General features: G+C 24.7%; 1 protein-coding gene across 1 annotated transcript in view; it reads right to left on the bottom strand.

Annotated features, from left to right (window-relative positions):
- The window catches only part of LOC142220402 (protein Skeletor, isoforms B/C), a 174,190-nt gene extending 168,780 nt beyond the window's left edge, over positions 1-5,410 (bottom strand). Inside the window, exon 1 of the mRNA XM_075289517.1 lies at positions 4,036-5,410. Within this exon, the coding sequence (XP_075145632.1) occupies positions 4,036-4,279 (244 nt within the window). The 5' untranslated portion in view covers positions 4,280-5,410. The remainder of the gene's footprint in view (positions 1-4,035) is intronic.
- Positions 5,411-27,514: the final 22,104 nt, after the last annotated feature.

Raw genomic sequence — 27,514 nt, 5'->3', positions numbered from 1 at the left:
GCTCCGCCCAATTGGGAAATACTGGGCTATTGTCAAGCGGAAACTAAAGAAGACCAAAAAACTGCTAAGGACGAGCGGCAGTTCAAGGCAAACTGGCTTTCTGCGGCGAAGAAGGTGGACAAGGTGGCTGTACAAAATCTGATGGCAGGTGCCAAGCGTGAGGCCCGGCAATTCGGATTTGGAAAAGCGAAAGCCTAACTGAATATTTTTCCTGAATTTTATACTAATTGAACTTGAAAAGGAAATTTAATTTGATTTTTTAAATAAACGATTTCACCGATTTACACGCGTTTTCCCTTGACCAAATTTTGACCGTATCACCCTTTATTCGACTTAAATCTGGATATCTTGACATGAAAGAAAATTCCGTTTTGCTAAGGTCAAATTGTAATACTGAAAAATTCTTCAAAATTTTTGTATGTTATTTTGACTACAAAGCAAAAAAGCTTTCAAAATAGGAGATGTTTTTTTTTTTGTTAATACCTTATCTTAAAGAAATCGAGTTCGAATTTGGAAATTTAAGTGGTCGTTATGAAATTTGTAAAGAAGGAACAATAAAATTCACGAAAATTTTTACGTTTATAGTCTTAATTGCGTTTAAAAAAATATTCAATTAAGAATTTAATTGAAAATTAAAAAAAAATATTTAAATTAAAACAAAAATCAATCACAAAATCAATAGTATTAATTAATTTTTTAATTAGATCAATTGACTTTCAATCGATACTATCATTTCTGTGATTGAAGATATTCCAATTAAAAATTAATTGAATCAATAATTTCGTAATTGAAGACAACATTTTTTTTTGGTGTAGGGCAAGTCCATGTTAAATTTATTGCTTCTGCTCCAATTTTGCACCACTTCCACATCTAACACATACTTACTTGGTGACGCTTTTTATACCCTCCACCATAGGATGGGGGTATATTAACTTTGTCATTCCGTTTGTAACACATCGAAATATTGCTCTAAGACCCCATGAAGTATATATATTCTGCGTCGTGGTGAAATTCTGAGTCGATCTGAGCATGTCCGTCTGTTGAAATCACGCTAACTTCCGAACGAAACAAGCTATCGACTTGAAACTTGGCACAAGTAGTTGTTATTGATGTAGGTCGCATGGTATTGCGAATTGGCCATATCGGTCCACTTTTACGTATAGCGCCCATATAAACGGACCCCCAAATTTGGCTTGCGATTGCTCTAAGAGAAGCAAATTTCATCCGATCCGGCTGAAATTTGGTACATGGTGTTAGTATATCGTCTCTAACAACTATGCAGAAATTGGTCCATATCGGTCCATAATTACATATATACCCCATTTAAACTGATCCCCCGATTTGGCTTGCGGAGCCTCTAAGAGAACCAAATTTTATCCGATCCGGCTGAAATTTGGTACATGGTGTTAGTATATGGTCTCTAACAACCATGCAAAAATTGGTCCACATCGGTCTATAATTATATATAGCCCCCATATAAACCGATCCCCCGATTTGGCTTGCAGATCCTCTAAGAGAAGCAAATTTCATTCGATCCGGCTGAAATTTGGTACATGGTGTTGGTATATGTTCTCTAATAACCATGCAAAAATTGGTCCACATCGGCCCATAATTATATATAGCCCCCATATAAACCTATCCCAAGATTTGACCTCCGGAGCCTCTTAGAGGAGCAAAAGTCATCCGATCCGATTGAAATTTGGTACGTGGTGTTAGTATATTGTCTCTAACAACCATGCCAAAATTGGTGCATATCGGTCCATAATTATATATAGCCCCCATATAAGCCGATCCCCAGATTTGACCTCCGGAGCCTTTTACACACAAAAATTTTTTCTGTGATTCAATCACCAAATTAATTGATCCAATTAATTTTTTAATTGAAATGTCTTCAATCACGAAAATGATAGTATCAATCACAGTTTTAATTGGGCATAAAAAAATTCTTGATTAAAAAATTAATTGATTTTTTCAGCAAAATTCAATTAATTTTTTAATTTATTCAATTAAAAATTTAATTGATGTTGATTGCAAAACGCAATTAATTTATTAATTAAAAAAGGTAATTATTTTTAATTACTTAGTTAGATTGGCTTAGAGTTTTTATTTGGATTAACAAATGATTGTTTGAAATACATTTTTAAATAAAAAAGTAAACAAAAATCAGCACTTTTTTTAACTGAATTAGTCTTCCGAATTTGATTAAAAAGTTAATTGTATCAATTAATTTTTTAATTAAACATTTTAAAAATTTCAATCATTGACTTAATTAACTTAATGTTTCTATCATGATTAAAAAGTTAATTGTATCAATTAATTTATTAATTGAAAAAATTTTCAACTTCAATTAACTTTTTAATTGGAAATATTTTGGTGATATTTTTTTCTGTGTAGAGGAGCAAATTTCATCCGATCCGGTTGAAATTTGGTGTTTGGTGGTGGTGTTAGTATATGGTCTCTAACAACCAAGCAAGAATTGGTCCATATCGGTCCATAATTATATATAGCACCCATATAAATCGATCCCCAGATTTGTCCTCCGGAGCCTCTTGGAGCAGCAAAATTCATCCGATCCGGTTGAAATTTGGAACATGGTGTAAGAATGTGCTCTCTACGAAACACGCAAGAATTGGTCCATATCGGTCCATAATTATATATAGCCCCCATATAAACCGTTCCCCAGATTTAATCTCCGGAGCCTCTTGGAGGAGCAAAATTCATCCGATCCGGTTGAAATTTGCAACGTGGTGTTAGTATAAGGCCGCTAATAACCATGCCAAAATTGGTCCGTATCGGTCTATAGTTATATATAGCCGATCCCCAATCACACAAAAATTGATCCATATCGGTTCAATAATCATGGTTGCCACTCGAGCCAAAAATAATCTACCAAAATTTTATTTTTATAGAAAATATTGTAAAAATGTTATTTCTTTAGAAAATTTTGTCAAAATTTTATTTCTATAGAAAATTTTGTCAAAATTTTATTTCCATAGAAAAAATTTTCCAAATTTTATTTCTATAGAAAATTTTGTCAAAATTTTATTTTTATAGAAAATTTTGTCAAAATTTTATTTCCATAGAAAAAATTTTCGAAATTTTATTTCTATAGAAAATTTTGTCAAAATTTTATTTCCATAGAAAAAATTTTCCAAATTTTATTTCTATAGAAAATTTTGTCAAAATTTTATTTTTATAGAAAAAATTTTCCAAATTTTATTTCTATAGAAAATTTTTTCCAAATTTTATTTCTATAGAAAATTTTGTCAAAATTTTATTTTTATAGAATTTTTTTTTCAAATTTTATTTCTATAGAAAATTTTTTCCAAATTTTATTTCTATAGATTTTTTTTTTTTTTGAAATTTTAATTGTATAGAAATTTTTTTCCAAATTTTATTTCTATAGAAACTTTAAACTTAATTAATCGGCCTTTTTAGTTTAATATATGGTATATATTACGGTGTTAGGAAGTTTTAAGATACCTTGCCATCGGCAAGTGTTACCGCAACCCAAGTAATTCGATTGTGGATGACAGTCTTCAGTAGAAGTTTCTACGCAATCCATGGTGGAGGGTATATAAGCTTCGGCCTGGCCGAACTTACGGCCGTATATACTTGTTTTTGTTTGATTTTTGTTTCAATTAAAAAGTTTGTTTAAACTCTATTAAGACCTTAATTGAAAAAGTTTTCGTGAATTTTTTTTCTGTGTAGGATCACAAAAATATCTGGCTGTCACTATACCTAACCTAACCTTGGATCCATACAAACTTTGTTTTGAGTGTAAGAACAAAACGCCTACAACTAAAAAAAATCTTTGCTTCAGAGAAATGCGTATTCTATGCTACACAAAAATTGCATTCATACATGAAATCTTGGTGTGTTATGACAGTTTATTTTTTTTAAGTGTATTTTATACATCATCACAATTCCTAAAAATTCCTAAACTTCTATTTATTTTATTTTGCCTCACAGAATCAAATGCTGTATCTTAAAAACGATCATAATAAGAAAATTTGTAAACATAACGTAACTTACCATTATTAACGCAACAACTTAACGTTACGGCAATTAGTAATCCACAATATAGTAGAGATGATGATGATGATGAGGATAATTTTTTACATATTGCCGTGTTGATGACCTGACGAGATGTTTTCATAAATTGTTGATGTTTGAAGCGACCAAATGATGATGCATCTGTGGGTTTGCAATCATGAGCATCATCATCACCATCATAATCCAGAATTGATGATAATGTGAAATTTTGATAAAACACCATTTCGACGTAGTGGTGGTGGTGTTGGTGTTGGTGATGTTAGACACCAACGACCATGTGATGCAGAAATGTGATGAGAGAAATTCTATGTAAACTTTGACAAAGGCGCAGCAAGATACTCAAAATATCATGGGAATCTTCAGTGTAACGATAATGAGTACAACGAAATATTCGATGAATTAATTATGTTGTCTTTAATGGTTTTATTTATAAATTTTAACGCAAAAAAAAAATAGGCAAACTTTAATTTTTTTGTGGGCTCGTCCTTTTTTTGTTTTTTTTTTTTTTTGGGGTGATAAGCTTTTTGATTTATCTATGAAGGGAGGGATTCGTGGTGAACGAGTATGGGGGTGTTGGATCCTTCTCCTACTCCCTTCACTTTGCTTCAGCTACTGTTGCTAATGTTTTAGAGCAACCCAAGCTCTCTTTCTCTCTCTCTTTTATTGTGGGGTTTTTGCTCCTCTTACTCTATATATATATAGGGAAGGTGGGTTGTGTCCTTTTGTCGGGCGAGAGGGTGATGGAGGGGGATTGAGCAAACAGTAGCAGCAAACAGCCAGCCAGCCAGCCAAAGACAAAAATCCAAAATGGCGTTTTGTGTGTAATTGTGTAATCCTCCTTGTTTTCTCACAATTTATGTATAAATTTTCTTGTATCGCTTAAGGACTTTAGCAGAAGTTTTTACACAACAAAAATTTTTATTTTCAAATTTTAAAACTTTTATAAAAATTTTTCATATATATTTTTTTTTTTTATAGAATTTTTATTCAATTTAATTTTCACACCAAATTTTCCACTTTTATTTTTTTGTTGAACAAAAATAAAAAAATAAATAAAATTTCTAAGGAAACCCGAAATTAGTTTTTTCCCTCATCTGGGAGAAGTATTTGTAAGATTTATCCGTTTCGCAAAATATTTTTTTGTTTTTTTTTTTTTTTTTTTTTTAAGAAAATTATTTATATCTTAAAACATTTTTTTCATGAATTTTTTCCGTTTTTTTATTTTCAAGAAGTAAATAAGAAGAGATTTAAAATTTTGATATTATATATATGTGTGTGCGTGTGCGTATATAATACCGCGCTTCGCGTTATATTATTTATGCCAAAACACTCGTCAGGTTAGTTGGTCGGTTGATATCGGACTAAAGAGTTGCAGAACCCACAAAAACCAGCGAAATGCTTGTAATTCCAGTACACCAGAGATTTCTAAATCACTGCCGCCGCACCATAAATAAAAATTCCACCACACACATAACAGCAATGAACATTCAAACAAACAAGCATTCAGCTCTACCAGCAATTCTGTTAGCAAAAGAGACAGCCATCAGAGCACAGTGGGCAAGTAAGTCATTTGTGGGGTGGTGAAAAGCTTTCAAACTGTAAAGAGAGTATACAAAAAATAAAGAGACCATATAAATGAAATGAGCTAAAGCAAATAGAGAGAGACAGTTAGTTGTATAAATTGATATATCCAGGAAAACTGTAAAGAGATTATAAGAAAATAAAGAGACCATATATACATGAAATGAGCTGAAGCCAATGGAGAGCGAGATAGTTCGTTGCATAAAATGATATATCCAGGAAGGGAATATATGTGTGTGTGAGAGAAATTGTCTTGTATTAACGAAAAAATATAAAATCACCAATACCGCAAACACACCATTGCCATCACCACTACCACTACACAAACACTCAAAAAAAGCGGAAATGCACAGAGTTATGAATAACAACATAAACAGAAGTTGTTGTTATTGTCGCAAAAGCATTCAACTGAAAATGATGCTCGTGTTTTCTCCCCTCGTGTATTCCTTTTGTATTAAACCATGTTTGTTGTTCTTGATTCTGATGGTTGATGCCTGTCGATTGCAGTTATTTTTTTTTGTTTTGTTGGTGTTTTTATTGTTTGTTGTTCTTCGTTTAAAACTCTATACTATTGGGTTCAGCATAAAAACTATGACTAAAATGTATAAAGCAACCACAGTACAAAATTTTCAACAATATAACGTTACACAGCGTCAATACATCTTCCTTTATAATCCTAGACATGAGAATCTTATGGGTATTGTTAGTTTATACGCCTAGAAATGCAATTCATGTGTAATGGAATAAAAACAAAATATTGTCTCACTTATTGAATAGCGGCGGAACAGTGGTTTTATTTTCGTAGTGATAATATGTTAAATAGGGTAGAACAGTAGTCAACCGTGTGATAATTAGGCTAGGTTAGGTTAATGGCAGCTTGATATTTCAGGCTCACTTTTCTATTAGACTATTCAGTCCATTGTTATCAGCGTTGACACAATGTATTTTTATTCTGGACCAACGTTTTTTCAAAATTGTAACCAAAATTCGTACCAGCAGACCATTTTATCAAATTAAATTAATATAATTTAAAAGTTAAAATTTTTCCAAAATTTTGCTTTGATTGAAAATTTTGTCCAATTTTAATTTCTATTAAATTTTTTGTATTTCTATAGAAAATGTTGTCCAAATTTTATTTCAATAGAAAATTGTATCAAAATTTTATTTCTATAGAAAATGTTGTCCAAATTTTATTTCTATAGAAAATTTTGTCACAATTTTATTTCTATAGCAAACTTTGTCAAAATTTTATTTCTATAGATTTTTTTTTTCAAAATTTTATTTCTATAGAAAATTTTGTCAAAAATTTATTTCTATAGAAAATTTTGTCAAGATTTTATTTCGATAGAAAATTTTGTCAAAATTTTATTTCTATAGCAAACTTTGTCAAAATTTTATTTCTGTAGAAAATTTTGTCAAAAATTTATTTCTGTAGAAAAGTTTGTCAAAATTTTATTTCTATAGAAAATTTTATTTCTATAGAAAATTTTATTTCTATATAAACTTTTTGTCAAAATGTTATTTCTGTGGAAAATTTTGTCATAATTTTATTTCTATAGAAAACTTTGTCAAAATTTTATTTCTATAGAAAATTTTGTCAAAATTTTATTTCTATAGAATTTTTTTTTCCAAATTTTGTCAAAAATTTATTTCTATAGAAAATTTTGTCAAGATTTTATTTCGATAGAAAAATTTTGTCAAAATTTTATTTCTAATAGAAAATTTTTGACAAAATTTTATTTCTATAGAAAAATTTGTCAAAATTTTATTTCTACAGAAAATTTTGTCAAAGTTTTATTTCAATAGAAATTTTTGGCAAAATTGTATTTCTATAGACAATTGTAACAAAATTTTATTTCTATAGAAAATTTTGTCAAAATTGTATTTCTATAGAAAATTTTGTCAAAATTTTACTTCTAAAGAAAATTTTGTCAAAATTTTATTTCTATAGAAAATTTTGTCAAAATTTGATTTCTAAAGAAAATTTTGTCAAAATTTGATTTCTATAGAAAATTTTGTCAAAATTTGATTTCTAAAGAAAATTTTGTCAAAATTTCATTTCTATAGAAAATATTGTCCAAATTTTATTTCTATATTGTGAAACTTCTATTTCTATAGAAACTTATCGCAAAATTTTATTTCTATATTAAATATTTATAAATTTTTGGCTAATTTTGTATCTATACAAACATTTTTTTAAGTTTATTTCTGTACAAAATTTTTGGCAAAATTTTAATTCTATAATTTTTTTTTTAATATTATTTCTATAGGAAAAATCAAAATTTTATTTCTGTAGAAAATTTTGTCAAAATTGTATTTCTGTAGAAAATTTTGTCAAAATTTTATTTCTATAGAAAAAATTGTCAAAATTTTATTTCTATAGAAAATTTTGTCAAAATTTTATTTCTATAGAAAATTTTGTCAAAATTTTATTTCTATAGAATATTTTGTCAAAATTTTACTTCTATAGAAAATTTTGTCAAAATTTTATTTCTATAGAAAATTTTGTCAAAATTTTATTTCTATAGAAAATTTTGTCAAAATTTTACTTTTTTGGAAAATTTTGTCAAAATTTTATGTTATAGAAAAATTTGTAAAAATTTCAGTTTATAGAAAATTTTGTCAAAGTTTTATTTCAATAGAAAATTTTGGCAAAATTGTATTGCTATAGACAATTTTGTCAAAATTTTATTTCAACAGAAAATTTTATTCAAATTTTATTTCTATAGAAAATTTAGTCCAAATTTTATTTCTGTAGAAAATTTTGTCAAAATTCTATTTCTATAAAAAATTTTGTCAAAATTTTATTTCAATAAAAAATTTTGTCCAAATTTTATTCTATAGAAAATTTTGTCAAAATTTTATTTCAATAGAAAATTTTATCAAAATTTTTTTTCTATAGAAAATTTTGTCAAAATATTATTTCTATTGAAAATCTTGTCCAAATTTTATTTCTATTGACAATTTTATCAAAATTTTATTTCTATAGAAAATTTTGTCAGAATTTTATTTCTATAGAAAATTTTGTCAAAATTTTATTTCTATAGAAAATTTTTGTCAAAATTTTATTTCTATAGACAAATTTGTCAAAATTTTATTTCTATAGAAAATTTTGTTAAAGTTTTATTTCAATAGAAAATTTTATCAAAATTTTATTTCTATAGAAAATTTTGTCAGAATTTTATTTCTAAAGAAAATTTTGTAAATTTTTTTTTTCTATAGAAAATTTTGTCAAAACTTTATTTCTATAGAAAATTTTGTCAAAATATTATTTCTATAGAAAATTTTGTCAATATGTTATTTCTAAAGAAAATTTTGTCAAAATGTTATTTCTATAGAAAATTTTGTCAAAATGTTACGTGTATAGAAAATTTTGTAAAATTTTATTTCTATAGAAAATTTTGTCAAAATTCTATTTCTCTAGAAATTTTTGTCAAAATTTTATTGCTATAGTCAATTTTTACCAAATTTTTATGTCTATAGAAAATTTTGTGAAAATTCTATTTCTCTAGAACATTTTGTCAAAATTCTATTTCTGTGGAAAATTTTGTCAAAATTTTATTTCTATAAAAAATTTTGTCAAAATTTTATTCTATAGAAAATTTTGTCAAAATTTTATTTCTGTAGAAAATTTTGTCAACATTTTATTTCTATAGAAAATTTTGTCAAAATTTTATTTCTATAAAAAATTTTGTCAAAATTTTATTTCTATAGAAAATGTTGTCAAAATTTTATTTCTACAGAAAATTGTGTCAAAATTTTATTTCTATAGAAAATTTTGTCAAAATTTTATTTCTATAGAAACATTTGGCATAATTTTATTTCTATAGAGAATTTTGTCAAAATTGTATTTCCATAGAGAATTTTGTCAAAATTTTATTTCTATAGAGAATTTTGCCAAGATTGTATTTCTATAGAAAATTGTATCAAAATTTTATTCCAATAGAAGATTTTGTCAAAATTTTATTTCTATTGAAAATTTGTGAAGTGATAAGAGCCCGCTTTTCAGAGTTCCCAAATCTGTAAGGTTTCACTGTATATTCTGAATTTTTTGTCTCTTATCCACAAACAACCCCATAAAATCCTTACACTAAATCTAGTTGAAAGAAAGTTTTTTTGTTAGATTTTTCTATATTTAATTAACTTAACATGACCACGGACATCATGGCATTGAGTCATTCTTAACTCAATTTAAAATTAAATGAAAAAAAAATAACGAATAAAAAAAGGCTTACAATGAAACAAAAGAGGTCCTTATAAGAAACCACAAGCACAAAGGATGAATTACATAAGAAACCACAAGGCAAAACTGAACAAAGCTAACAAGTATCATAACACCAACAAAAGCAACATTAACAATAGTATCAGTAGTAAGTAACAAAAAATTCCGACAAAAAAAAACAAACAAACAGGACAAAAAGTCATGTCCATAGGAGGCAACAACAGATTGAGTGTGTAATCACAAGGATTCTTCTTATGTTGTTGGTGTTGTTTTTGTTGCTGGTTGGGTAGATAAGAGAGAAAATAAAAACTAACAAAATAATTATTAAGGCATTATGCGAAAAAAGAACAAGGACTACGACACACCGACCCAGAGCAAAAAGAAATAGTACATAATTCAAGGATATAAGCTATTGGGCTATTAGATCTCAACATGGAGAAATTCACCATACTCCCCCCATGGTATAGGAATACATACTATATATGTACAAATATAAACAATATCTCGGCCAGAATGGTTGTGGTGAATTGAAATGTAAACGATGACCAGCCCGAGTTGCCAGTATTATTCTGGCACTTGTGATGTTTTCATCCCCAAAAATACCCAATTTAAACTTAAATTCCTCACAGTACATTTTTGACAAGTTTATTTAAAAAAAAAAAAAAAACATAAATGAATAGAAATACAATTTTGAGAAAATTTTCTATAGAAATAAAATTTTGACACAATTTTCTATGGAAATAAAATTATGACAAAATTTTCTATGGAAATAAAATTATGACAAAATTTTCAATAGAAATAAAATTTTGACAAATTTTCTATAGAAATAAAATTATGACAAAATTTTCTACAGAAATAAAATTTTGACAAAATTTTCTACAGAAATACAATTTTGACAACATTTTCTATAGAAATAAAATTTTGACAAAATTTTCTACAGAAATAAAGATTTGACAAAATTTCCTATCGAAATAAAATTTTGACAAAATTTTCTATAGAAATAAAATTTTTAAAAAATTTTCTATAGAAATAAATTTCTGACAAAATTTTCTATAGAAAGAAATTTCTAAAAAAAAATTCTATAGAAATAAAATTTGACAAAATTTTCTATAGAAGTAAAATTTTGAAAAATAAGTTCTATAGAAATAAAATTTTGACAACAATTTGTGTAGAAATAAAATTTTGACAAAATTTTCTATAGAAATAAAATTTTGACAAAGTTTGCTATAGAAATAAAATTTTTACAAAATTTTCTATAGAAATAAAATTTTGACAAAGTTTGCTATAGAAATTAAATTTTTACAAAATTTTCTATAGAAATAAAATTTTGACAAAATTTTCTATACAAATAAAATTTTTACAAAATTTTCAAAAGAAATAAATTTCTGACACAATTTTCTATAGAAATAAAATTTTGACAAAATTTGCTACAGAAGTAAAATTTTGAAAAATAAATTCTATAGAAATAAAATTTTGACAAAATTTTCTATAGAACTAAAATTATGACAAAATTTTCTGTAGAAATAAAATTTTGACAAAATTTTCTATAGAAATAAAATTTTGACAAAATTTTCTATAGAAAGAAATTTCTAAAAAAATTTCTATAGAAATAAAATTTGACAAAATTTTCTATAGAAGTAAAATTTTGAAAAATAAATTCTATAGAAATAAAATTTTGACAACAATTTGTGTAGAAATAAAATTTTGACAAAATTTTCTATAGAAATAAAATTTTGACAAAGTTTGCTATAGAAATAAAATTTTTACAAAATTTTCTATAGAAATAAAATTTTGACAAAGTTTGCTATAGAAATTAAATTTTTACAAAATTTTCTATAGAAATAAAATTTTAACAAAATTTTCTATACAAATAAGATTTTTACAAAATTTTCAATAAAAATAAATTTCTGACAAAATTTTCTATAGAAATAAAATTTTGACAAAATTTGCTACAGAAGTAAAATTTTGAAAAATAAATTCTATAGAAATAAAATTTTGACAAAACTTTCTGTAGAAATAAAATTTTGACAAAATTTTCTATAGAACTAAAATTTTGACAAAATTTTCTGTAGAAATAAAATTTTGACAAAATTTTCTATAGAAATTAAATTTTTACAAAATTTTCTATAGAAATAAAATTTTGACAAAATTTTCTATACAAATAAAATTTTTACAAAATTTTCAATAGAAATCAATTTCTGACAAAATTTTCTATAGAAATAAAATTTTTACAAAATTTTCAATAGAAATCAATTTCTGACAAAATTTTCTATAGAAATAAAATTTTGACAAAATTTGCTATAGAAGTAAAATTTTGAAAAATAAATTCTATAGAAATAAAATTTTGACAAAACTTTCTGTAGAAATAAAATTTTGACACAATTTTCTATAGAACTAAAATTTTGACAAAATTTTCTGTAGCAATAAAATTTTGACAAAATTTTCTGTAGCAATAAAATTTTGACAAAATTTTCTATAGAAATAAAATTTTGACAAAATTTTCTATAGAAATAAAATTTTGACAAATTTTTCTATGGAAATTAAATTTTTACAAAATTTTCTATCCAAATAAAATTTTTACAAAATTTTCAATAGAAATAAATTTCTGACAAAATTTTCTATAGAAATAAAATGTTGACAAAATTTGCTACAGAAGTAAAATTTTGAAAAATAAATTCTATAGAAATAAAATTTTGAAAAAACTTTCTGTAGAAATAAAATTTTGGCAAAATTTTCTATAGAACTAAAATTTTGACAAAATTTTCTGTAGAAATAAAATTTTGACAAAATTTTCTATAGAAATAAAATTTTGACAAAATTTTCTATAGAAATAAATTAGAAATTAAATTTTTACAAAATTTTCTATAGAAATAAAATTTTAACAAAATTTTCTATACAAATAAGATTTTTACAAAATTTTCAATAAAAATAAATTTCTGACAAAATTTTCTATAGAAATAAAATTTTGACAAAATTTGCTACAGAAGTAAAATTTTGAAAAATAAATTCTATAGAAATAAAATTTTGACAAAACTTTCTGTAGAAATAAAATTTTGACAAAATTTTCTATAGAACTAAAATTTTGACAAAATTTTCTGTAGAAATAAAATTTTGACAAAATTTTCTATAGAAATTAAATTTTTACAAAATTTTCTATAGAAATAAAATTTTGACAAAATTTTCTATACAAATAAAATTTTTACAAAATTTTCAATAGAAATCAATTTCTGACAAAATTTTCTATAGAAATAAAATTTTTACAAAATTTTCAATAGAAATCAATTTCTGACAAAATTTTCTATAGAAATAAAATTTTGACAAAATTTGCTATAGAAGTAAAATTTTGAAAAATAAATTCTATAGAAATAAAATTTTGACAAAACTTTCTGTAGAAATAAAATTTTGACACAATTTTCTATAGAACTAAAATTTTGACAAAATTTTCTGTAGCAATAAAATTTTGACAAAATTTTCTGTAGCAATAAAATTTTGACAAAATTTTCTATAGAAATAAAATTTTGACAAAATTTTCTATAGAAATAAAATTTTGACAAATTTTTCTATGGAAATTAAATTTTTACAAAATTTTCTATCCAAATAAAATTTTTACAAAATTTTCAATAGAAATAAATTTCTGACAAAATTTTCTATAGAAATAAAATGTTGACAAAATTTGCTACAGAAGTAAAATTTTGAAAAATAAATTCTATAGAAATAAAATTTTGAAAAAACTTTCTGTAGAAATAAAATTTTGACAAAATTTTCTATAGAACTAAAATTTTGACAAAATTTTCTGTAGAAATAAAATTTTGACAAAATTTTCTATAGAAATAAAATTTTGACAAAATTTTCTATAGAAATAAAATTTTGACAAATTTTTCTATGGAAATTAAATTTTTACAAAATTTTCTATAGAAATAAAATTTTGACAAAATTTTCTATACAAATAAAATTTTTACAAAATTTTCAATAGAAATAAATTTCTGACAAAATTTTCTATAGAAATAAAATTTTGACAAAATTTGTTACAGAAGTAAAATTTTGAAAAATAAATTCTATAGAAATAAAATTTTGACAAAACTTTCTGTAGAAATAAAATTTTGACAAAATTTTCTATAGAACTAAAATTTTGACAAAATTTTCTGTAGAAATAAAATTTTGACAAAATTTTCTATAGAAATAAAATTTTGACAAAATTTTCTATAGAAATAAAATTTTGACAAAATTTTCTATAGAAATAAAATTTTGACAAATTTTTCTATGGAAATTAAATTTTTACAAAATTTTCTATAGAAATAAAATTTTGACAAAATTTTCTATACAAATAAAATTTTTACAAAATTTTCAATAGAAATAAATTTCTGACAAAATTTTCTATAGAAATAAAATTTTGACAAAATTTGCTACAGAAGTAAAATTTTGAAAAATAAATTCTATAGAAATAAAATTTTGACAAAACTTTCTGTAGAAATAAAATTTTGACAAAATTTTCTATAGAACTAAAATTTTGACAAAATTTTCTGTAGAAATAAAATTTTGACAAAATTTTCTATAGAACTAAAATTTTGACAAAATTTTCTGTAGAAATAAAATTTTGACAAATTTTTCTATAGAAATAAAATTTTGACAAAATTTTCTATAGAAATAAAATTTTGACAAATTTTTCTATGGAAATAAAATTATGACAAATTTTCTATGGAAATAAAATTATGACGAAATTTTCTATAGAAATAAAATTTTGACAAAATTTTCTACAGAAATAAAATTGTGACAAAATTTTCTATAGAAATAAAATTTTGCCAAAATTTTCTATAGAAATAAAATTTTGCCAAAATTTTCTATAGAAATAAAATTTTGCCAGAATTTTCTATAGAAATAAAATTTTGAAAAAATTTTCTATAGAAATAAAATTTTGACAAAATTTTCTATAGAAATAAAATTTTGACAAAATTTTCTATAGAAATGAAATTTTGACAAAATTTTCTATGGAAATAAAATTATGACAAAATTTTCTATAGAAATAAAATTATGACGAAATTTTCTATAGAAATAAAATTTTGACAAAAACTTTCTATAGAAATAAAATTTTGACAAAAACTTTCAATAGAAATAAAATTTTGACAAAATTTTCTGTAGAAATAAAATTTTGACAAATTTTTCTATAGAAATAAAATTTTGACAAAATTTTCTATAGAAATAAATTTCTGACAAAATTTTCTATAGAAATAAACATTTCTGAAAAAAATTTCTATAGAAATAAAATTTAACAAAATTTTCTATAGCAATAAAATGTTGACAACATTTTATATAGAAATAAATGTTTGACAAAATTTTCTATAGAAATAGAATTTTGACAAAATTTTCTACAGAAATAAAAATTGACAAAATTTTCTATAGAAATAAAATGTTGACAACATTTTCTATAGAAATAAAATTTTGACAAATTTTTCTATGGAAATAAAATTATGACAAATTTTCTATGGAAATAAAATTATGACAAAATTTTCTATAGAAATAAAATTTTGACAAAATTTTCTACAGAAATACAATTGTGGCAAAATTTTCTATAGAAATGAAAATTTGACAAAATTTCCTATCGAATAAGATTTTGACAAAATTTTCTATAGCAATAAAATTTTGCAAAATTTTCTATAGAAATAAAATTTTGCCAAAATTTTCTATAGAAATAAAATTTTGCCAAAATTTTCTATAGAAATAAAATTTTGCCAGAATTTTCTATAGAAATAAAATTTTGAAAAAATTTTCTATAGAAATAAAATTTTGAAAAAATTTTCTATAGAAATAAAATTTTGACAAAATTTTCTATAGAAATAAAATTTTGACAAAATTTTCTATAGAAATGAAATTTTGACAGAATTTTCTATGGAAATAAAATTATGACAAAATTTTCTATAGAAATAAAATTATGACGAAATTTTCTATAGAAATAAAATTTTGACAAAAACTTTTGACAAAAACTTTCTATAGAAATAAAATTTTGACAAAATTTTCTGTAGAAATAAAATTTTGACAAATTTTTCTATAGAAATAAAATTTTGACAAAATTTTCATTAGAAATAAATTTCAGACAAAATTTTCTATAGAAATAAAAATTTCTGAAAAAATTTTCTATAGAAATAAAATTTAACAAAATTTTCTATAGCAATAAAATGTTGACAACATTTTATATAGAAATAAATATTTGAAAAAATTTTCTATAGAAATAGAATTTTGACAAAATTTTCTACAGAAATAAAAATTAACAAAATTTTCTATAGAAATAAAATGTTGACAACATTTTCTATAGCAATAAAATGTTGACAACATTTTCTATAGAAATAAAATTTTGACAAAGTTTTCTATAGAAATAGAATTTGAGACAAAATTTTCTATAGAAATAAAACTTTGACAAAATCTTCTACAGAAATAAAATTTTGACAAAATTTTTGACAAAATTTTGAATAGAAATAAAATTTTGCAAAAAATTTCTATAGAAATAAAATTTTGACAAAATTTCCTTTTGAAATAAAATTTTGACAAAATTTTCTATAGAAATAAAATTTTTGACAAAATTTTCTATAGAAATAAAATTTTGACAAAATTTTCTGTAGAAATAAAATTTTGAAAAAAATTTCTATAGAAATAAAATGTTGACAAAATTTTCAACAGAAATAAAATATTCACAAATTTTTCTATAGAAATAGAATTTTGACAAACTTTCTTATAGAAATAAAATTTTGTTAGAAAAGTTTAAACCGATTTCTCGAAAAAATCCCCACAAATTTATGGAAATTCCCCATCAATTCCCCAAGTTCCGAACTCAGAAATTTTGTCCCTATTCCGTCCCCAAAATATCCGCAATACTGGCAATACTGGACCCAGCTACATGTGAGTTAACGGTATGATTTTTACTACAAAACTTACTCATTGCCTGATACAAACAAACACACACACTCACGCAAACATAAAAGCTTTGCCAGCAAATACAGGGTGAGGTATATAACATTATAATGGGAGAGTAAGAACATTGAGTGAGAGTGAATATATGCATTGCATGACAATGGAAACATCTCAGAGCGCAAGTTTCAATTCATATAAACAACCAATACCAAGGTATGAATATTCATATGAAATACATGGAGAATATATACATATAACGGTAAATTCATATATATTTTGTTGACATACAAGGCCAAGCAATGATATACTCTTTTATCAGTGTGTGTGTGTGAGTTTTTCCAGCAAAAGGGGGCGGACATTACAACTCCATCATAATATTGCATTGAGAACATCGAACCTTTTTGTGGGTTTATTCACTTATTGGCCATGACAGGACTAAGACATGCCTTAATTTAAGCGCATGGATATCAAAAAACGAGAAAAAGGGGCAACTGGTGGTAAAATTCGTGTAATTGGATGGAGGGCTATTATAAAATTACTAAGAATTTCAAAAATTAGTTTGAATTAAAGTGATTTTTTTATTAATCAAATGTGGTATTTGAAGTTCCACAAATGTTTGTATATTAAAAATAAAAACTTTGTAGACATGTAAAACATTGAAAATGTGGATGGCTTACTTCCAGATGGTATTTAGCGGTGACTATTAAAAACAAAAGTGAAAAAAAAATAAAAATAAGATCAAATTTTGCCCCCCATTTCAAAAGATTTTCTTTCTTTAAAATAAATTGTTAAAAAAACTTCATCGTGAGAGAAGAAGCCCAATTTAAAAAGAAATGAACTGGAAGATGACATACAAAAAAAAAAAAAACAAGTATATACGGACTAAAGATCGGCCGGGCCGACTCTTAAATACTCACCACCATGAATCAAAAAATATAATTGTTTCCGTAGAAAACTCTTTGCCAGGTTACTTGCAAGTACATATATAGAATGGATTTGATGACAGATACTCTGCCAAGCAAACATATATACAAGGAAATCGGGAGACTTAACAAATGGACGCTATACCCAATCATGGACCGATCCCCGCCATATTCGCTACACCCACTTACAGACCGATGATACCTCTAAATTTTGAATTTCCAGCAAATCGCATAAAAATTGCGGTGTCTCGAAGTCAAATCGGGAGATAGGTCTCTATGGGGGGTATATCAAAATCGATCGATACGCCCCATATTCGACTTACTTAAGTGTGGACCCAAAATACCTCTTGATTTTGAATTTCAAGCAAATCTCATAAAAATTGGGAGGTCTACATACGAGTACTTAAGAGGTCAAAATTGTGGTATCTAGAAGCCCAAGAATTATAATCGGGAGATCGGGCTATTTGGGGCTACATCAAACCGTGGACCGATACACACCCTATTCGGCACACTTATTTATGATCCCAAAATACCTCTAGATTTTGAATTTCAGGCAGATGGAATAAAAGTTTTTAAAAGATGTTTAGACGCTCAAGAAGTCCAATCGGGAGAAATAGCTATACGGAGGCTAAACCAATCCTTGGACTGATACACACCACATTCTGCGTGCAGACAAAAGATGAATATGTGCCAGATTTCAGGACGATAGCGCCATTATTGAAGACTGTAGCGTGATTACAACAGACATGCTTATATCGTCTTAGGTTAGGTTAGATTAGGTGGCAGCCCGATGTATCAGAGTCACTTAGACTATTCAGTCCATTGTGATACCACAGTAATTAACATCTCTCTTATCACTGAGTGCTGCCCGATTCCATGTTAAGCTCAATGACAAAGGACCTCATTTTTATAGCCGAGTCCGAACGGCGTTCCACATTGCAGTGAAACTACTTAAAGAAGTTTTGAAACCCTCAGAAATGTCACCAACATTACTGAGGTGGGATAATCCACCGCTGTAAAACTAACCATTACACCACGGTGGCTCCCATATTGTCTAACAATTTCTCCCTTTCTCCAAAATTTTATTTCTATAAAATTTTTTTTTCAAAATTTTACTTCTATAGAAAATTTTGTCAAAATTTTATTTCTATAGAAAATTTTATCAAAATTTTATTTCTACAGAAAAGTTTGTCCAAATTTTGTTTCTATAGAAAAATTTGTCAAAATTTTATTCCTATAGCAAATTTGGAAAAAATTTATTTCTATAGAAAATTTTGTCAAAATTTTATTTCTATAGAAAATTTTGTCAACATTTTATTTCTATAGAAAATTTTGTCAAAATTTTATTTCTATAAAAAAATTTGCCAAAATTTTATTTCTATAGAAAATTTTGTCAAAATTTTATTTCTATAAAAAAATTTGCCAAAATTTTATTTCTATAGAAAATTTTGTCAAAATTTTATTTCAATAGAAAATTTTGTCAAAATTTTATTTCAATAGAAAATTTTGTCAACATTTTATTTCTATAGAAAATTTTGTCAAAATTTAAATTCTACAGAAAATTTTGTCAAAATTCTATTTCTATATGAAATTTTGTCAAAATTTTATTTCTATAGAAAATTTTGTAAATTTTTTTTCTATAGAAAATTTTGCCAAAATTGTATTTCTAAAACAAAATCTCATTTCTATAGAAAATGTTGCCAAAATTTTATTTCTATAAAAAAAATTTTGTCAAATTTTTATTTCTATGGAAAATTTTGTCAACATTTTATTTCTATAGAAAATGTTGCCAAATTTTAATTCTACAGAAAATTTTGTAAAAATTTAAATTCTACAGAAAAATTTGTCAACATTTAAATTCTATAGAAAAATTTTTCAAAATTTTATTTCTATAGAAAAGTTTGTCAAAATTTTATTTCTATAGAAAATTTTTTAAAAATTGTATTTCTATCGAAATTTTTGTCAACTATTTATTTCTATAGAAATTTTTGTAAATATTTTATTTCTACAGAAAGATTTATCAAAATTTTATTTCTATAGAAAAAAAATTTCAACATTTTATTTTTAAAGAAATAATTATCAAAATTTTATTTCTATGGAAAATTTTGTCAACATTTTATTTCTATAGAAAATGTTGTCAAAATTTTAATTCTACAGAAAATTTTGTCAAAATTTAAATTCTACAGAAAAATTTTTCAACATTTAAATTCTATAGAAAAATTTGTCAAAATGTTATTTCTATAGAAATGTTTATCAAAAATTTATTTCTATAGAAAATTTTTTCAATTTTTTTTTCTATAGACAATTTTGCCAAAATTGTACTTCTAAAACAAAATTTTATTTCTATAGAAAAGTTTGTCAAAATTTTATTTCTATAGAAAATTTTTTAAAAATTGTATTTCTATCGAAATTTTTGTCAACTATTTATTTCTATAGAAATTTTTGTAAATATTTTATTTCTACAGAAAAATTTATCAAAATTTTATTTCTATAGAAACAAAAATTTCAACATTTTATTTTTAAAGAAAAAATTATCAAAATTTTATTTCTACAGAAAAGTTTGTCAACATTTTATTTCTATAGAAAATTTGGTCAAAATTTTATTTCTATATGAAATTTTGTCAAAAGTTTATTTCTATAGAAAATTGTGTCAATATTTTATTTCAACAGAAAAGTTTGTCAACATTTTATTTCTACAGAAAAGTTTGTCAAATTTTTATTTCTATAGAAAATTTTGTCAAAATTTTATTTCTATAGACAATTTTGTAAATATTTTATTTCTACAGAAAATTTTGTCAAAATTTTAATTCTATAAATTTTTTTTTTTAATTTTACTTCTATATGAAATTTTGTCAAAATTTTATTTCTGTAGAAAATTTTGTCAAAATTTTATTTCAAATAAAAGTTTCGAAAAAACACAAAATTTTATTTCTATATGAAATTTTGTCAAAATTTCTATATTTTCAAAATTATATATAGAAAATTTTGTCAATTTTTTTTCTATAGACAATTTTGCCAAAATTGTATGTCTAAAACAAACTCTTATTTCTATAGAAAATTTTGTCAAAATTTTATTTTTATAAAAAAATTTTGTCAAATTTTTATTTCTATGGAAAATTTTGTCAAAATTTTATTTCTGTAGAAAATTTTGTCAAAATTTTATTTCTATAGAAAATTTTGTCAACATTTTATTTCTATAGAAAATTTTGTCAAAATTTTATTTCTATAAAAAAATTTGCCAAAATTTTATTTCTATAGAAAATTTTGTCAAAATTTTATTTCTATAAAAAAATTTGCCAAAATTTTATTTCTGTTGTTTTTTTATTTCAGCTTAAAACCATACATTGACTAAACTACAAGAGTAGCTTAACCAACAGAGGAAAAGAATGTTTGTCAAATTTATTTGGGCAAAGCCCTATAGACTGCAAGATGGTTGGATGGACGCACGTTTCGGAATTACCACATTCCTCATCAGCATCCTCTACTTGCAGCAAAACTATCAACCAATTATCAGAATAAATTCAGGCAGTTTATTAAACCCAACAAAAACCACACTTGAACCCTCCGAAAAAAGGTTTTACATTGATAGCCGGCTTATGCCGAAATAAATTCGAAACAAACATATCTCTTTTCCTATGCCACTGTCAAATCATCGATTTGAATTCACATGGCTGGGTTTATTTTGAGCGGGCCTCCTCTTCTTTTTCCATTTGTTTTGTTTTGTTATTGTTGGTTTTGTTCTTTAAGCATTGTTGTTGTTGTTTTTTTTTTTATTTCAGCTTAAAACCATACATTGACTAAACTACAAGAGTAGCTTAACCAACAGAGGAAAAGAATGTTTGTCAAATTTATTTGGGCAAAGCCCTATAGACTGCAAGATGGTTGGATGGACGCACGTTTCGGAATTACCACATTCCTCATCAGCATCCTCTACTTGCAGCAAAACTATCAACCAATTATCAGAATAAATTCAGGCAGTTTATTAAACCCAACAAAAACCACACTTGAACCCTCCGAAAAAAGGTTTTACATTGATAGCCGGCTTATGCCGAAATAAATTCGAAACAAACATATCTCTTTTCCTATGCCACTGTCAAATCATCGATTTGAATTCACATGGCTGGGTTTATTTTGAGCGGGCCTCCTCTTCTTTTTCCATTTGTTTTGTTTTGTTATTGTTGGTTTTGTTCTTTAAGCATTGTTGTTGTTGTTTTTTTTTTTATTTCAGCTTAAAACCATACATTGACTAAACTACAAGAGTAGCTTAACCAACAGAGGAAAAGAATGTTTGTCAAATTTATTTGGGCAAAGCCCTATAGACTGCAAGATGGTTGGATGGACGCACGTTTCGGAATTACCACATTCCTCATCAGTAGAGGATGCTGATGAGGAATGTGGTAATTCCGAAACGTGCGTCCATCCAACCATCTTGCAGTCTATAGGGCTTTGCCCAAATAAATTTGACAAACATTCTTTTCCTCTGTTGGTTAAGCTACTCTTGTAGTTTAGTCAATGTATGGTTTTAAGCTGAAATAAAAAAACAACAACAATGCTTAAAGAACAAAACCAACAATAACAAAACAAAACAAATGGAAAAAATTTATTTCTATAGAAAATTTTGTCAAAATTTTATTTCAATAGAAAATTTTGTCAACATTTTATTTCAATAGAAAATTTTGTCAAAATTTTATTTCTATAGAAAATTTTGTCAAAATTTTATTTCTATAAAAAATTTTGCCAAAATTTTATTTCTATAGAAAATTTTGTCAAAATTTTATTTCTATAGAAAATTTTGTCAACATTTTATTTCTATAGAAAATTTTGTCAACATTTTATTTCTATAGAAAATTTTGTCAAAATTTAAATTCTACAGAAAATTTTGTCAAAATTCTATTTCTATATGAAATTTTGTCAAAATTTTATTTCTATAGAAAATTTTGTAAATTTTTTTTCTATAGAAAATTTTGCCAAAATTGTATTTCTAAAACAAAATCTCATTTCTATAGAAAATGTTGCCAAAATTTTATTTCTATAAAAAAATTTTTGTCAAATTTTTATTTCTATGGAAAATTTTGTCAACATTTTATTTCTATAGAAAATGTTGCCAAATTTTACTTCTACAGAAAATTTTGTAAAAATTTAAATTCTACAGAAAAATTTGTCAACATTTAAATTCTATAGAAAAATTTGTCAAAATTTTATTTCTATAGAAAAGTTTATCAAAATTTTATTTCTATAGAAAAGTTTGTCAAAATTTTATTTCTATAGAAAATGTTTTAAAAATTGTATTTCTATCGAAATTTTTGTCAACTATTTATTTCTATAGAAATTTTTGTAAATATTTTATTTCTACAGAAAAATTTATCAAAATTTTATTTCTATAGAAAAAAAATTTCAACATTTTATTTTTAAAGACAAAATTATCAAAATTTTATTTCTATGGAAAATTTTGTCAACATTTTATTTCTATAGAAAATGTTGTCAAAATTTTAATTCTACAGAAAATTTTGTCAAAATTTAAATTCTACAGAAAAATTTGTCAACGTTTAAATTCTATAGAAAAATTTGTCAAAATTTTATTTCTATAGAAAAGTTTATCAAAAATTTATTTCTATAGAAAATTTTTTCAATTTTTTTTCTATAGACAATTTTGCCAAAATTGTACTTCTAAAAGAAAATTTTATTTCTATAGAAAAGTTTGTCAAAATTTTATTTCTATAGAAAATTTTTTAAAAATTGTATTTCTATCGAAATTTTTGTCAACTATTTATTTCTATAGAAATTTTTGTAACTATTTTATTTCTACAGAAAAATTTATCAAAATTGTATTTCTATAGAAACAAAAATTTCAACATTTTATTTTTAAAGAAAAAATTATCAAAATTTTATTTCTACAGAAAAGTTTGTCAACATTTTATTTCTATAGAAAATTTGGTCAAAATTTTATTTCTATATGAAATTTTGTCAAAAGTTTATTTCTATAGAAAATTGTGTCAATATTTTATTTCAACAGTAAAGTTTGTCAACATTTTATTTCTACAGAAAATTTTGTCAAATTTTTATTTCTATAGAAAATTTTGTCAAAATTTTATTTCTATAGACAATTTTGTAAATATTTTATTTCTACAGAAAATTTTGTCAAAATTTTAATTCTATACATTTTTTTTTTAAATTTTACTTCTATATGAAATTTTGTCAAAATTTTATTTCTGTAGAAAATTTTGTCAAAATTTTATTTCAAATAAAAGTTTCGAAAAAACACAAAATTTTATTTCTATATGAAATTTTGTCAAAATTTCTATAGAAATTTTTTATAGAAAATTTTGACAATTTTTTTTTCTATAGACAATTTTGCCAAAATTGTATGTCTAAAACAAACTCTTATTTCTATAGAAAATTTTGTCAAAATTTTATTTTTATAAAAAAATTTTGTCAAATTTTTATTTCTATGGAAAATTTTGTCAAAATTTTATTTCTATAGAAAATTTTGTCAAAATTTTATTTCTATAGAAAATTTTGTCAAAATTTTATTTCTATAGAAAATTTTGGTTTGGTTTTGGAGCCTCTTTGAGGAGCAAATTTCATCCTAGTCAGTTGATATTTGGTACATCGTGCTAGTATATGGTCTTTAACAACCATGCCTAACTAGTGTCATATCGGTCTATATATAGCCCTCAGATAAATCGAACAAAAATTGGTCCATATCAAGTTCATAATTATATATAGGTCCCATATTTCAATTCTGGCTCTATAAGTACCGTCCAAAAGTCCATATCGATTCATAATTATTTGTAGACTTATGTTATCTATATATACATTTTTTGTCTAATATATACCACGTATGGAGTAACTTAAAATTTAGAGGACGATGTTAATATCTTACCATCGGTAAGTATTACCTCAACCTAAGTAATTCGATTGTGGATGACAGTCTTTCGTAGAAGTTTCTACGCAATCCATGCACCCAGAAAAAAGTGACCCCTTCTTTAAGTTAAAATGAACTCATTGTGAAGAAAGTTGAACTTCGTATAGCGCCAAAGACATTTTTATTTGTTTGAATGATGTGATTTTCGTAGAAATTACGTAGAATGCATTCCGTATATTAGTTAACATTTTCCTATATTTATGTACCACTATACTACAGAATGAAAAAAATTAACTGAATTGAATTCATATATGGAATGATTTTATTGAACTTTTTTCATTCATTTGGACAAATCTTACATATTTGTGACAAACCTTTTACTTCAAATTTAGATCTGCTTACCTTCGTTTTTAAATACAATTTTATGTATTTATATAAGCAATTTTTCTTTCAATAAAAGACATGTTTTATTAATATATTAAATATATTTATTTAGAATCAACAGCATTGACTGGCCTTGAAATATTAAAACACATTTTTTCTTCTTGTAGTACCTTTCACTTTGAATAATTTGCTGCCTAGCAATTTTGTCCACCTTTTACAATTTCAATACCTACAAATATAAACAAAAAAAAAATCCAAAACCAATTTTTTCACAAAAGGTTAGCGTCACTGAATATTACCTGATAATTGAAGATTCCAAAATGAAGTCGAATGAAGGGGTTGTTATTCTGCTGGTGTTTTCTTTTTTATAAACCAATTTTCAAAAAACGAACATTTTTCTCACTAATTTAAAATAACAAATATTTTATATATTTTATTTGTTTTTATAATATTATTTTACTATATTATTTTTTAACAATCTCTCCGTATACCATAAAAACGCGATTCCAACTAAAAAAACAACCCACGCGCAAACATATCGATTACATCAAAGACAGGTATCGATTACAGGTAAATAAAAGAAATGTAGGAAATTTTCCTATATTCTAACAAGTGTGTTTCCTTAAGTTTTGAAAGGATTGAATACTTCTTAGTACGAATGAACTAAAATATTTTTCTATGCCAAGTGTTATTCGTATGTATGATAAGCTTTATATAATAAAGGAAGTCAGTATTATCGTTTTATAAGAAATTTTACTAAATTTGAGGAAACTTGGTTTTAGTTCGGTTTTTGTTTATTTTTATGAATGCTTTGTTATCAGTGAATAAAATTTTCTTTTTCAGTAGTAAATTTTTATACCCAGCGAAGAAAACAGTATTAGTAAAATTCCATGCCCTATTCTAGTTAATGAACAATCCCTAACTGCTTTCAGTTTAGGATTTTTTACTGAAACAAGTAAATTTTATTATTTCACACAAAACATTAACTGAGTGGAAATAAAATGACTAAACTAAATTGATGAACATTTTTTTCTTTAGTTTCGAAGACACTTTTTTCTGGGTGAACGTGTAATGACAGCTTTACTCCTGGTAATGTCAATTGTAATGAGATGTGGTTACCTAGTTTTTGCTGGGTATTTAGAGTTTAGAATATGGAAACATTGCCTAAGCCACATTTCTCTCCCCTCTCATAAATGTAAACCTCCGTTATTTGGTTTTCTTACAGTCTACAAAACAACCCAAAGATGAACAAATACATCTCTGAGTCATAGCAGAATTATTAGTACTCAGTGTTAAAGTCATCATCACTATGTTGATTTTGGGTTTCTTTGTGATCACATAACGTGCTAACAACAACACTTCACGTAAAGGTAGTCATCACTATGTTGGTTTTTATTTTTATCGTCACTTGCTACAGTATTTTGTGACATACAACCTAAAGATGAACATATGCAACTCTGGCGGAAGTATAATTACACGATGTTTAAGGTAGTCATCATTTGGTTGCTTTTACAGTTAATCGAAAAAAAAACGCATACAGTACAGTAGTCATCACTATGTTGATTTTTGTTATTTTTATCGCCATTGGATACAGTACTTTGTGACATATGTGGTCCCGTTTCCGTTACCAAAATCAACCTAAAGATAAATATAAAACAACTCTGGCGGAAATATAATAACACAATCTTTAAGGTAGTCATCATTCGGTTGCTTTTTACAGTTAATCTAAAACTTCTATACAGTACTTTGTGCCATCCCAATAAACTTGCAACTAACTAAACTAACTAAACCAACAATGTTAGTTTTTATTTTTATCGTCACTTGCAACAGGACTTTGTGACATACAACCTAAAGATGAATATAAAACAACTCTGACGAAAATATAATAACACAATCTTTAAGGTAGTCATCATTCGGTTGCTTTTTACAGTTAATCAAAAACTTCTATACAGTACTTTGTGCCATCCCACTAAACACAGGATGAGCGTTTTTTAAATGCAACAACTTTTCAGTTTAAGGCCGGTATGCACCTCTAGCGAAAAATTTCATTCCCATAAGAAATGCATTGCTATTTATGCTAACGAAATTTTCGGTAGCGTTCAATTTCGTAAGCTGGTACGCACCTCTAATGAAAATAACAGGGTTGTCAAAGGCATATTTTGGCAGCAAACATTTAATTTATTACAATCAGTGTGTGCGTAAAAGTTTTAAAAGGTCTGTAAATAATAAACAATTTATTTGAGGAATATTTAGAACATATATTCACAATTTTTAAAAGCGATTAGCTGGTTTAAAATTTGTTTACACAGCCCTGTTTTTTTGTTGTAGACTTAAATAAATTTTTGCTACCGAAAATTTCGCTAGAGGTGCATACCGGCCTTTAAGGGTAAATGTAATTTTCAACATAAATTCAACTTGACTTGAAAAAGCTCATCGTCAATACATCTTCAAATTGTTTGCGAATTGCTTCCAATTTGCCAAAATGTGGACGAAATCTTGAAAAGGTGTTGAAGATATTATGAGAAAACTTTGACAAAGCACTACCCTAACAAGTAAGGAAAGTCTAAAGTCGGGCGGGGTCGA

This window comes from Haematobia irritans, chromosome 1 (assembly GCF_050003625.1).
Source record: "Haematobia irritans isolate KBUSLIRL chromosome 1, ASM5000362v1, whole genome shotgun sequence".
Taxonomy (NCBI): Eukaryota; Metazoa; Arthropoda; class Insecta; order Diptera; family Muscidae; genus Haematobia; species Haematobia irritans.
This window is presented reverse-complemented; position numbering and strand designations above follow the sequence as displayed.